This window comes from Solea senegalensis, linkage group LG21, assembly GCF_019176455.1.
Source record: "Solea senegalensis isolate Sse05_10M linkage group LG21, IFAPA_SoseM_1, whole genome shotgun sequence".
NCBI classification, from domain to species: domain Eukaryota; kingdom Metazoa; phylum Chordata; class Actinopteri; order Pleuronectiformes; family Soleidae; genus Solea; species Solea senegalensis.
The window spans coordinates 4,119,368-4,132,369 of NC_058040.1; the positions used below are offsets into that span (position 1 = coordinate 4,119,368).

A 13,002-nucleotide genomic window follows, 5' to 3' on the forward strand; every position below is an offset into this window, starting at 1 on the left:
GTAAGTCACTACACGCCAGATTTGAATTCTCAGTGTTTGTCAGTGCCTGCGTCGCATGGAAATAAAAGAGTGTTTGGGGTGCATGGGCCTTCTGCCTGTTACTGCCTTGTGGGTATGGGAGGGGTGTATGGAGAGGGGCAATTAGAAGAAGGAGAGGGCCATCAGAGTCAATCTTTATAATCTGCTATAAAGGTAGGCAGGCTTGGCATTCCAGTAAGCATGTGACACACGGGAGCTTTGCTGTGCTCACAGACTAAGCAGGCAGAACCAACCTATTTCAGGAGGTCAGAGCTCAACAATGGCTCTTGTGTAAACTTTGCCATGCCACAATAATCAAGGGAATACTCCTTTGGCTTCTACTCCCTCACCTCCCTCTCTGCTCACAAACACATGCACGGCTCATTCACTGACAGCTAGTGTAGCACTTCAGCAGCTTTGTGTTGTTATGCTATCCACTAATACTCAACATTTTGATACAATTGAATTGACAAATCTCAAATTATGCTTTTTAATTGTTTTTTGTTTTCTATGTTTTATGCCATTTAAGGAATGTATTGGCTAAATGCTAGAAATAAAGAAGCGGATATTGTGATTGTATCTCATGTGGTAAATAACACAGTGGCACATATTTAGCTTTATCGTCAGCTGTTAATGTGTGAAATTTGCAAATCTGTGAACAATTAAAAGGCCCCATTGTAATTATCCATTTACTTCACCGGTTCCTTGTACTTGTACTGCATTACATCACGTCACAGACACAAAGGCTTCACCTCTGCTGTGTTTGTGTGTACACAAATGGTGACCCCTGAGTCCAGACGCTGCGTCCTACGAGTGGCGGCCTTTATTTGTTTGGGCAGCAGAATTAATTGAGGCAAAAAAAAACGGTCCAAAAATTCCTCTCGTATCAAGCTGTTAATTAGGATTTCACCGCAGCCTCGGCCCCTGTCAGAAAAATAACCTGTCTGTCCCCTGATTAAACAGCTGAACTGATGGCCACTCTGGTGCCTTTAGAGAGAGAGAGAGGTTGAATAAACTTTCTATTGCGGAAACAATCCCAAAGTGACACACTGCGAAGCGGGAGGGGGGGGGGTTTAGAGTGTTCAACGATATCCAGCTGAGCTGTCAACTGGCGGCGGGCCAGACACGCAAACCCCCTCTGCCCCTGTCCCACTCCCAGTGCTATGTGAAGCATATGCAATTTAAAAAACCATCCTCCGCTCATGCGTGACTGCATGCTTCCCTCACAGAGAGTAGAAAGAAAAGAAACATCTTCCCCTGTATAAACAAAGTCGTCTGTCTGTTTAGGAGATGTTTAAACAGTTCCTAATGTCTGCCCAGATTTAGGTAATATTCATGTGTCTGGTGTTTAGACTCTTTTTTTTTTTCTGTTGCAGTTTGTGTGCATAAATGTTGTCAGATGCAATCGCCGGATGCTAGTGGCAAAGAGTTCCTTGCTCTGCTTTGGCCTGACGTGGACCCGCAGCATTTGTTAAACATCCCAGAGCTTGGATAAAGAATGCGATGTGTAATTTTCCAGTAATTTACCCCTTTCTGGGTCCCTCGTTTTTATAAAGAAATACATTTGGGTTTGACAGTGTTCGCCGCTGATGCATTTAATGAAGGATGATGTCCAGTGAGATAATGATTATGAGCCTCCTCTCCAGGAAAAGATCCATTCTGTTTTATGTCAGTAACGTGAGTGAGTGGGCGCTATGAAATGATCACGTCTCTGTGTCTCACTTACTCTCTTTCATGAGAAAAAGCTTCTTGAGTGATCATGCCACTTTTGTTTTGATTGGCATGAATTACGCACACACACACACACACACACACACACAAACAAGCCATTCGTGCTTTTCATTGTGCGCTTGCCGGCAGTGAAGAGGCTCGATATTGCACAGTGGAGTAGATCGGTCATTGGTGTACTTTATCCACTTCACTTGGCGTGATGCATGCCTCTCGTGACTCGCCGCTTCCCTGCGCTTCACTCAGCGCTGCACACGCCAAACAATGTGTCAATTCTCCTCGCGACTGGCATTCTCCGGGGAGACTTCGTTGGTCCACTGCTAATGTGTACATTTTGAGTTAAAATATCATTAGCTTTGTTGTTTTCAGGTCAAGACATGTTAGTGTATCGGAAATATTGCCAGAGGGTCCTGAGCCATCTCGCTCATCTGTGTCTGTCTCTCTCACACTTTCTCTCTCACTCTCATCTTGTAAGCTATTAAGCGTTCTACTCATCTGCACTTCAACTGTTTCTATGTGGAATGTCTTTCACTGCACACATTTAAAGCTAAATGGTAATTTAACATATTAGACCGTAAACCGTGTATCATATCGCAGTGCTATTATGCTAATGTTAATTATTTCAGTTTGTGTCACTTTCTCTAATAATCATACACAAACACACACACGCACGCAACCTCCTGGATTTCCGTGATTGACACATACACACATTGCATGTCTTGCCTCCGGTTTCCCTACGACTCAAAGTCTGTGTGTGTGTGAATATTATGCGTTAGCATGTGTATGTTAAAAAGCCCCCATAAATGTTTCCGGAGGCACACTCGAAGCGTGACAGTCCAAGTGCAGGGCCTCGGAGGTATATGTGTATAATTGATGAGCATCAAATTAAGTGTAAACATAGTTGTTTTTTGAATGATGAATCCCAGTAACCAAAAAGCTGGTTGTGCTCCAAGTGATATCACGTTGGAAATGGATGTGAGGATTTGTTGGCTCTGTTATTTCAGGAGCAAGTGCACAATTTTGCCATTTTCTTTGCATGTGGAGGAGGAGAAAAGGGCATCTCTTAAGCCTGAGAGCAGATTTGTCCATGTGGCTTAAAACACTTCTCTGCATGTAATCTTGGACTTGTTTGTCTTATTGTAATAGGGTTAGTGACTTTGCGTGTCCCATGTGGGCAGGTTTAGCTTCAGCTCATTACATACCTGCTGTTTGCAGTGAGCACACACACACACGTAGAATTGGACAATGACTGTGGTGTGCGTGCTCCTATTTGTGTGTGTTTCTGTAAGAAAGAATCTGTGTCGTACAGTCGTGCTTTATGTAACCAAGAGCGAGTGTCACATCTCAGCGAGTGCCACCAGACACACAGTTGACTCTGCTGTTGACCCTGTCTGCCCTCTGGGACCAGCCGAGCCCCGTGCGTGTGTGCGGGTGTGTGCGCACGCACGCACACTGTATGGCACGCCACACACTATTGCGTGATGCACATTCACAGCATTCACAGCAGGGAGTTGTTGACCCTTTCCTTGCCAACTGAACCTAAATGATTTTGTTTTTGTCTCATCAGGGCCCATTGAGTTTGAAGAGTGCAACACAGCTATTGCTACTGAAGGTGGGTCCCATTACACAAATTAAAGATATACAAGACAAGCTTTCACAAATACACTGCATGTGGCCTTTTAAAATATGTATGTATCAGTGGTCAAAGCCACAATTTTTTAGATCATGTACATTTCATGTCTTCACTCCATGTTTACAAGTGCTCTGTTTTTGTTTTCAGGCGCTAAACCCAGAAAGCGAAAACCATTTGGCATCCCAGGTCGTAGGAAAGACAAGGACACAGACTCAACGTGAGTCCAGGCATTTTCATCTTCAGTCCACCAAGACATTAATTGATTAAAACCAGGACTGGGCAATAATTAAATCATGATAATCATCACATCATCAATTTTCTTTAAATCATATTCCATTTAAATATCTTTACTCAGATGTGTAAATGAATTTCTATTATCTAACAGTTATCACAGTTATTATTATCAACTGATTTGATTTTTAGTGTGATTTATACAGGGTTTTTTTTTTATTTGTCTGCTGTTAAAAACTCCATTTCTCATCAGTATGTGATTGCTTTGTGTTGCAGGGAGTCGACAGAAGTTGAAGCTGCTGTGAGTATAATATTCACCACAACAGCCAATGAAGAAACGCTTTCAGTTCATGCTTAAAATATTAATTTAACCCTGTGTGTTATTTTGATCTCAAACAGCAGGAGGTAGAAAAGATGCTTGTATGTTTTTATTCTGCTAGAATTCTCTCTCTCTCTTTTGTTTGTGCTGTAGATTTGCTCATTCATTCATTCATTCATTCATATCTCTCTGTTTGTGCTTGTAGAACACTGCCAACGGCGCTCCCCCTGGATACTATGGGGCCATAGACATCCAGAACGCTGTAAGCTAAACCCAGACACATGTGCACACACAGAGTAAATATTCAAACACAGACTTTCACTGTTGTGTTAATAAATGCATATAATTAATACGTGTCGAAATGTGGGTTTTTAAACAACCAGAGTATTTTTGTCATGCTTTTTTAACTGAAACCCATATTCCTTGAGTGTTTAATGTAAAAAATGTCAAAATATTAGTGTGCGCCACTCAGCTCTCGTTACATATGATGCAACGACATGTGTTGGCATAGTGCAGTGTTCATTTATCTTATAAACATTTTATTTTCCAAAAAATGAAAAGAGAGACAATGTAAAACTGTAAAAGCAAAACGCCATGAAGGATATTTAAATTAAGTAATTACTTTCTAAATGAGTTGCTTGGCTTGTATGACTATGAGACAAATTCAGATAAACAAAATTTAAATTTAGACTAAGTTTAAAAAATATGCTTTAAACTTAATTTGGCAAAAATTTGCATAATGTTTTGCATGAGAAGGAAGATTAAATTACAAAGAAAATAACAGTGAGCAGTTGAATTATATATTATACACAGAATTAGCATCATCTCATTTTAAGTAGTTTGATATGATTCCATGTCGAATATTAAAATGCATTTGAGAAGTTGGAGTAAATGTATAAAATTGTATATGTTGCTAAATATAATTTGTGTTTGTTTAATTGAGCTGTTGATTTTTAACCTTTAAACTCTTCTTTTTTTTGTTTGTTTTTAGAATGTTCCCCAAGTTGATGCAGAGGGTTTCTGTATCAGACCAGAAGCAAATGAAAATGATATCCTTTTTATTTGCCCTAATGCTGTTCACACACTCAGTCTTAGTCCAGCCTGTCAGACATAATCTTATCAGTGCAATTTTTCTATCTGCAATCTGAATCTAGGGCCACAGGGGCTGAACTGAAGCTTTATTTTTCTGCCTTTTCTGTTGTTGTCGTCTCCTTAACCTTTCCCCGCTTCACATGCCAAAGAGAATTCCTTCTATTCGTCCAGCGACTCAGAGGACGAGGATGAACCCAGGAAGTTCCATGTAGAAATCAAGCCCGTCCAGCCAAACAACGGCACGCACCAGAACCGAGCCACCATTGACGAGCTGAAAGCCTCCATTGGAAACATCATCCTCTCACCCTCGACCTCGGTAGGGCTCTGTGTCATTCATGTGAACAAACCTGTTGCCGTCCCTCTCTGCTGCTCTGCTTTTGCAACACTAGAGGGCAACAGAAGAATATGTAACCTCAGTCAGTGAACTCGCCATCAGTCACCATTTCTTGGAGCTTATTTTATTTACAATTGGAAGGCATATGCGTTACGTCCAATTTATTTAATATGCCAGATTGCCTTGTGATTCAGTGCTGTTCCTGTTTGCACACAATTCACGTTCTGTTTTTACTGAGAGCTCAGTGCTGCGTTGAAGAAACAAAAGAAAAGAAAAAATATCCAGAAACGCCGAGATAATATTTTCTAAGTTAAGTATGTGATGTTGTTGGCCTTAACTGCAGAGTGACTGCCCCACACAGTGCTCTTTGCAGGCACTTGCAGTGGAGGTTTTTTGGAGGAAGTAGCCGTCCATGCAACACTTAGACACACACAAAAACACAAGCACAGAGAGAGTGAGAGCCCGGTCAGATCGGTGACCTCAGTCCTGGAGCCCTTCATTCACCTCCTTGTCGCGCACCATCGCTCAGTCTCTGAATCACTCGTCGCTGCTCTATGAAAATAGCCAAACTGCCATTAAAATTTAAAACCACCATGACTGCTTGTGTGCAAACATGCACCGTGTGTGCACTGAGCTGTTGTTGTTGTTAATGGTGTTGCGGAGCGGCTGAGAGGGCACGCTCAGTGTCGTGAATGGGGTCTAGTGGGTTTCACCCACCGCCCTCCTCGGCTGCACATTAAACGAATGTCACGGCATCTTCCTCTCAGCTTTGGCTTGCTCTCTCTCTCCCTCTGCCTCTCACCGCCGTTCCTCCTCACTGTTTGTGTTGTACCTCACTCTTTCTTTTCCCTTGTTTCTTTGTTTGCTTTCACTCTTTGGCTTTTATTGGAGCCCACTTGTTCCAGACAGGACTCTGTTGTGGTTATTTATGAATACTTTATAGGGTTAGTTGCCTGTTATTTTGTTTTTTTTTTACAAATGTTTTCTTTTTTTTTCTTCCCTGGGAATGAATTTTAAAGAAGATAAGTTGCAAGTTTACAGGTTTTTTTTGGGGTTTTTTTTGTTTAACGTAACAAGATTCAGGAGGAATCACATTCTCTCTTATAAACTTTGTTACTTGCCGCTTGGTTTTGGTTATTGTCGCAACTCAGACCCACAATTACTTTCTCATCCTTGGAGTAAAGAATACAAAGAAAACACAAACCGCTGTCTGTGTGTTTGACTGATTGCCATTTGAAGACCAAAAGAATCATTACATTGCATTTCATTTCCTCTCTATCTGTTGGGATTTATTCTCTGCACTCTTTTACTGCTTTATATTCACACAAAAGTCCTGGATTAAATTTTATGCATACATCCAAGGTGGTGACGAAAGTTGCATCATCTGGTGTGAATTACCCAGAGATTTTCTTTCTTCCCCTCCCTGCTGCTCATTTTTCTGTCTTTTTCATTTCTTCTTCTGTTTGGTTCTCCCTCCACGGTGTTCCCTTTATTGAAACAGCAGTGGAAGTCGTGTGTGTGTGTGTGTGGCCAGCAAGAGACGTAATTGAACCCATTTGCCGCTTAGCGCCTGTGGGACTAAACCCTGGCCTCACAGCTCTACGGCGGTTAAACGCTTTTGCTATGTTCCTTAAACCCATTTTGTTTCTTTTTCTCCCCGCCTCCCCTTGACATCCCCAACCATTCCCCCTAGTAAGACGGAGTTCTTTATTGAAATTGATGCTCTAAGTTTCCATTGGCTTGGTGGCCCTCAGGAGCATATCTTGCATATCTTGTGTTACGCAGCATGACATGGCAGATTTATATCCCCGCAAAAAGTCTTTGGGAAGGAAGTTGGTGAAGTTTTTGGGGGGGCACGCACTCTCTTGTCCCTGACTGATCGGCGTACGGGCTTAGATGCACAGTTTTGCGCCGCTGAATATTTTACCCTACATTTAACTTCTGGTATGTGTGAGTTGGGAGTAGTCCTGTGATTTACTGGCTTTGACTCTGAAGTGGAAAATGCCCTCTGCCACTGGGAATAATTAATAACATAGTTGTCATCTCTTTAAGCTTTTTAAACTCTATTTGGTTTTATGTATTTAGAATAATCTATATTCCATAAATACTATTGAAGACGTATTTGATATAAAAAAGATTGATGATTGTGTTTTTAAATGTTAGACACGACCTTCTTTATAAAAAGTGTTGTTCACTTTTATGCATCCTCATCATTTCTGCCCTGTCACTTTTTAGTTTTGCTCACGACAGATTGAGCCAAGTTTCGAAAACAGAGATGGAAAATAGTGTTGGGTTTTGTGCATGTTTGATTAATAAATGTCTCTTTGGTTGTTGTTTTCAGGGACAGATGCGGAGGAACCAGTCCAGTGAGTATTTTCTCTGTCTGACCTGTGTATATCTGTGTGTTGCTGATGACTGTGAAGGGTCGGGGGGGCGGGGGGCGGGGGGTGTCCACCGTACAACTTCTGAGCTACATTTTTCTTGGCCTGGGATGTTTTTAAAGAGGTTGTCTTTAAAAGGAAAATCCACAAACCGAGCCAAAGCCAACATATCCCAAGAAAAAGTAAATAACTGTTCATTTCTGTAAATGTGAGCGAAAGGTTTTTCCCCCTCCCGCGCTGCCAGCACGATTAATTACATAATTAGTTGTTTATAGTTGTGACGTGTCAGAATGGAGCTTTTTTTTTAACCTCGTTTTATAGTTAAGTGTGTGTTTGCTGCGTGGACAGCCATATATCATGCTCCCTGTGGTCTTAATACACTTAAAAGCACACAATCCTTGACTATTAATCCAGGGGATCATTTTTATGATCTTAAAGATACATTTCTTTATTTTTTTTCCAAACTTTCATATTCTGAAATAAAGTGATAATTGTTTTTATGTCCCGCTGCTGAGACGCTGATAGAGTTAAGATCAATTTACACGAGATGATTGCATTGATAGATGTATACTCTACATACGCTTAGGGATCACAGGAGTATCTGCATTAAGCTCTAAAGCTAAGGGTCCTGGTGAGTATGTTTTCACTACAGTAGTTCCCTTTCAACCCTGCCTCCTTCCCTCTCTCCCTCCCTCCCCTCAATAGATATATGCCATGGCTCTTATCTCTGTCCTCTCATTGGAGTCTTTTCACGTGGCGACACCAGCTAACACCACTGACACTTTGTTCTCCCACTGCAAACATTCAGCCGTATCTTAATTTAAAAGGCTGAACTCACACGTACAGTTACAAGTCTGGGTCCTCTCAGTTTCATCCTCTCACCCCTGGTGCTTGAGTTCTGCTTGTATGAGTTAGTCGTAACACTTTACGCAGGGGCACAAAATAACAAAGCAATCCCCGATTGTATTTGTAGTTGCTAAATCACTCCTTCTTCCCCCTGTTGAAAAGTGTTACCACCTTGTCAAAATCACATTAGCCAGCTGAGTTAAACCGTTTGCAGTAAGGTTTTATTTAATAAGGCCGAAAGAAGAAATGCATCAAATTAAAATCTTACTGCAAATATGTATTTTTTTTTAATGATTTTTCATGGCAGACGGTGGTTCTCACTTGTCAAAAGCCCAGTTTATATTTCTGGTTTAAGGTGTGCTGAATTGCTGGCGAGTGCCTTTGAAATCTGCTTGGTGAAACCTCTCGTGTTGGGATTTGACTTTATTTTTGACTTGCTGTGTAAGTGTATTCACTGTCGTTGCTCTGTGCACGTTTGCGGGTCTCAGTTTTTGTTTATTTTTCCTCTCTCTCTCTCCCTCTCTCTCTCTGCAGGTGACGAGCTGGCAAAACCCAGAGTGCCAACGTCTTACGAGTGCGTATTAGAGTCAGACACCCAGACTTTATTAATAACTCATGTCTGTTCAATGCCAGAGTATTTTCTTTAATGTTTACATCATCTCTGGGCTTTTAGAGATAGTATAATATAATAGTCCTTGTTAACTTTTACTGTGAAGCTTAAACAATTAAGAAAAGTTTGACTAAACTCAGTCTCTTTTCTGTCAGACTGACAAACAACGACCTTCTGTCTCTGGACCCGCTAAGCCCCACTCTAGTTGCTGGCTCCGCCTCATCTGTGTCCACATCAGCAGGTAACCCCCCCACACACTGCATTTTACCTGTTATTCTGTGCATGTACCTGTCATGTTTACTGTCACTTATAGATCATTCATATTCCTTTATTTTGAGTTTTCCATATTATCAGAGTGACATGCTGACACAAACGTGCCCTGAGAAAAAATTACAAATAAATAGCATCTCCATCAGTCAGGTGTATGATTTAATCAAAAGAGTTATATCTTTACAAAGCAGCACTAGTGGTTTTTCCCTCATTCACTGAGATGAGCCTGCAATCTATTCATTTTCTCCCTCTCTGTTCTTTGATCTCACCATCTCTCCATGTAGTTTCCCTCTCTTTCTTTTCCAATACGACTCAGTTGGAAGACTTTTCTCCCAGATGGAGGAACTCACCCCTGAAGTCAACCGAGTATTGGACTTCAGGGAATCAAAATGACAGATTTATTCTAACTTAGTATTTTCCTTAGGTTGCTGCATTGTCTGTCTTAGTTTTTGTTCCCTAAACAAAAATCCTCCTCAAGTGTTTACGGTCATGCTTCTGAAAGCGACTTTTGACTTTCCAAGTTTTTGTTGGACAAAAAGTGCGATGTGTGCCTCTCGTGGCTTTACGTGCATGACACCAGTGTTTAAACAGAGTGACATTAGCACTGACCCATTGCCTAGGCTAAGCGTAATCCACAGTTAATTGGCACCTAGTTGAGGTCAGCAGGTCGGCCATAAAGCCCACTGGCACGTATGTTGTCAAACAGTGTCTTGTTCCTGTCAAAGGTCGCGACTTTAAAGTCAAAAGAGCATCAACAAGTGCCGTGATTAAGACGTTGTGACGGAATTAAGTCTCGATGTACAGCCTGTTGAATCTTTGTGTATAGTGTTACAGCATTACCACCTCCAAATGCACACATGACGCATTAGACAGTTCCAGTCTGTGAGATATTATAAAGATTAAAGCCTGAGAATGATTTTTTTCCATGTATTGTAAGCCATATGTATATATTTTGTGTTCCTAATTTGTGTTGCCTTTTTGTTTAATTTCAATACCATTGTCTGAGTCTTATTTATTTTTTGTTTTTATTTCCCTTTATTTGATGTATTTATTTGAACCTCTCTTGTTAGACCTTGCATCTGTTTTCCTTTCAATCCCTCCATCTCCGTCTTCTTTGATGAATGAGTCAGACGTCTTTCTGCCAGAGGCATCAGGTAAAAAAAATGTGTGTGGCCTATTCATCAGACAGTGATTAGTATGGAAACATCTTTGAAGAACCTGAAGCATTCATCATCATAGTGCTTTGCATGGTATTTATGTACAAGTTATGGTTCTCTTTACATAAAACCTCAGAGTAACCTCTACTTAAGATGCATGTGCGAGGGTTTTAAAGTAAATTTTCCCAAGACCTAATTACTTACATTGTCAGACAAGGTCCTCACGGATGTTTAAAATCAGCTTTTGTTTGTTGTTGATAAGAGGATATGTTCTAGTTGCACAATATGCACGGTATTTATGGGAGGACATAAAAACAAAGCTATTGTTTGCATGTGAATGTAAGTTACACCAGCTTTATTTATTCTACTGTCTGGGCCTCATATGTTACAACAATAAAGTATGCCATAATGATAGAAAAATAAGAAACAAGAACTAAAAATGTAGTCCTATGTATGTGGGTTTAATTCTGCAAAATGTCTTCCTAATGTAATATAATAGGGCGTAATGTAATTATTGCTGTTTCTATGTTCTGAGCAGTGTAGCTGTAAAACATCAACTCATTCAGTGTCTCAGATAATTATAGGAGTTCAAAACAAAAAACACATTGTAAACACTTAGGGCACCATGATAACTAAGTACAGCACAGAGGTGGTTCATATAAAAGGTCTGGCAGTCAGCAGTGCAGTGTTTGTGTTTTTAAAGCAACATAAGGAAAGAAATCCAAACAGGACAGATCATCTGAGTTTACATTGTTATTCTGTTGGTGTAAGACAACCTGCAGAATAATCTGAGGAAAGACAGGAGACGGTTTTAGACGATGAGCTCACTGCTCACTGTACTTACTTATTGTGCTATTGTGGTTTTCTGATTTGTCTGTATTTATAAATATATGATGAAATGTCTCAGGGGTTTCTGTCAGTCCTCTGCTCTGCATTTGTCATGTTTATCGCCTCTGTCAATCACATCACCCCCTTCAGCTGAGACGGTGCCACAACAGGAGCGGTCGTCTCTTGTGGCAGAAAGCCACCAATCCAAAGACGTCTCCTCTTTCTCCTCAACCACATCCTCGCCGTGGGACTCACCAGAAAACACTTTCCAGGCACCCAAGCCGGTGCCAGCACGGGCCCAGAGCGCCCCCATCACCCTGCCAACAGAGCCCATTGACCCCATCAGAAGCCCGCCTGCTGCCAGCCCCCCAAAGAGCGTCGATGCCTTCTCCTCCGTGTCCTGGTCCCAAAGCCAGTGGGTTGCGTTCAGCGACGTCTTCACTCCACCTCGCCCTCAGGCCTCAGGGTCGTGTGTGAAGGACCAGCAGAGGCCGCAGTCCAACTCTGGCAGGACAAGTCGCTTCTTCTCTGATGATTCTGCCGACACACACGGCAAAGCAGCAGCAGCAGCAGCAGACAGCAGAGAAGACAGCAGCTTGGGTTTCTCTGATGTCTTCTCTGGGATTACAGATAAGACGATGGGTGCAGCTCCACCAAGCAAAGTAGTAAATGGTAACATGATCACTGAAACATGTTTCATGCCTGAGGTTTGGAGTTTGATTTGTATATTTTGTGTGTGTTGCTTTAACTTTGTTTTGTTATTTTTGTGCATTTGCTTCACATTTGAAGTTGACAGTTACATATTTTGGTGATTTCTCTTTTTTTTCCTCTCATTATTTTACTTTGCAGACATATGTTGGTTCTACTCACTGCCTGCTTTGCACATGTGTGTCTTTGAGTTTACTCTCATGAGATGTATTTTGGAATGTGTTTTCCTTGTTTCTTTTGAAGGATATCCAATTTTTTTTTCTATTTTCTAATGTTTTGTTATGATGGTTTACAAATAACAGGTTAAAGGGCTGATGCATGATGGTTTTGTATCTGTTTGAGTGAAGTCCAGATGTACTGTGTATGTTTGCTTGTACTGATTCTTTTTTCCCTGTGGTGTATACGTAACTCACCAGTGAAACCTTGTTTACATGTGCAGTGCCGGTTCCGCACCGACCTACGACACCGCTGACAGCTGGAGCCCTGGTGCCCCCACCACGACCCTCCTCCAGACCCAAACTCCCTACTGGGAAACTCACAGGAATCAACGAGATTGTGAGTAATGACAATATCAGCATGTAGGCGGCAACAATAGCGAGGATTCCATTGAAATATTTCACAACTTTAAACCAAAGTTTCAAAAATTAGGGAAAGGAAAATGTTTATTTATGTGTTTTAATTCACTACTGTTCAGCAAATATCAGGGGGAAAAAAGCACACAAGTCTGGTTTATGCATAGACTGTGTATAGAAATTGACGTTGTCTTCTGGATGCAGAACGGAACTCCTGGTTTTAAGCCTTGAGATTCGCAATTTGACCGGCCCATAACAGTTTTTACAACCAGTAA

The 13,002-nt window shown here is 41.3% G+C and overlaps 1 protein-coding gene across 9 annotated transcripts in view; it reads left to right on the forward strand.

Moving 5' to 3' along the window:
* fcho2 (FCH and mu domain containing endocytic adaptor 2) overlaps positions 1 to 13,002 on the forward strand; it is a 41,241-nt gene that overhangs the window by 20,602 nt on the left and 7,637 nt on the right. For 3 of the 9 annotated variants that reach the window (XM_044012072.1, XM_044012064.1, XM_044012067.1), the window contains exons 9-21: positions 3,314 to 3,358; positions 3,527 to 3,596; positions 3,887 to 3,911; positions 4,135 to 4,191; positions 4,921 to 4,978; positions 5,162 to 5,337; positions 7,697 to 7,721; positions 8,323 to 8,367; positions 9,117 to 9,156; positions 9,348 to 9,433; positions 10,533 to 10,616; positions 11,598 to 12,119; positions 12,595 to 12,710. In XM_044012072.1, the coding sequence (XP_043868007.1) occupies positions 3,314 to 3,358; positions 3,527 to 3,596; positions 3,887 to 3,911; positions 4,135 to 4,191; positions 4,921 to 4,978; positions 5,162 to 5,337; positions 7,697 to 7,721; positions 8,323 to 8,367; positions 9,117 to 9,156; positions 9,348 to 9,433; positions 10,533 to 10,616; positions 11,598 to 12,119; positions 12,595 to 12,710 (1,349 nt within the window). The remainder of the gene's footprint in view (positions 1 to 3,313; positions 3,359 to 3,526; positions 3,597 to 3,886; positions 3,912 to 4,134; positions 4,192 to 4,920; positions 4,979 to 5,161; positions 5,338 to 7,696; positions 7,722 to 8,322; positions 8,368 to 9,116; positions 9,157 to 9,347; positions 9,434 to 10,532; positions 10,617 to 11,597; positions 12,120 to 12,594; positions 12,711 to 13,002) is intronic. The other 6 variants (XM_044012069.1, XM_044012071.1, XM_044012070.1 and 3 more) reach the window with 4 other exon arrangements.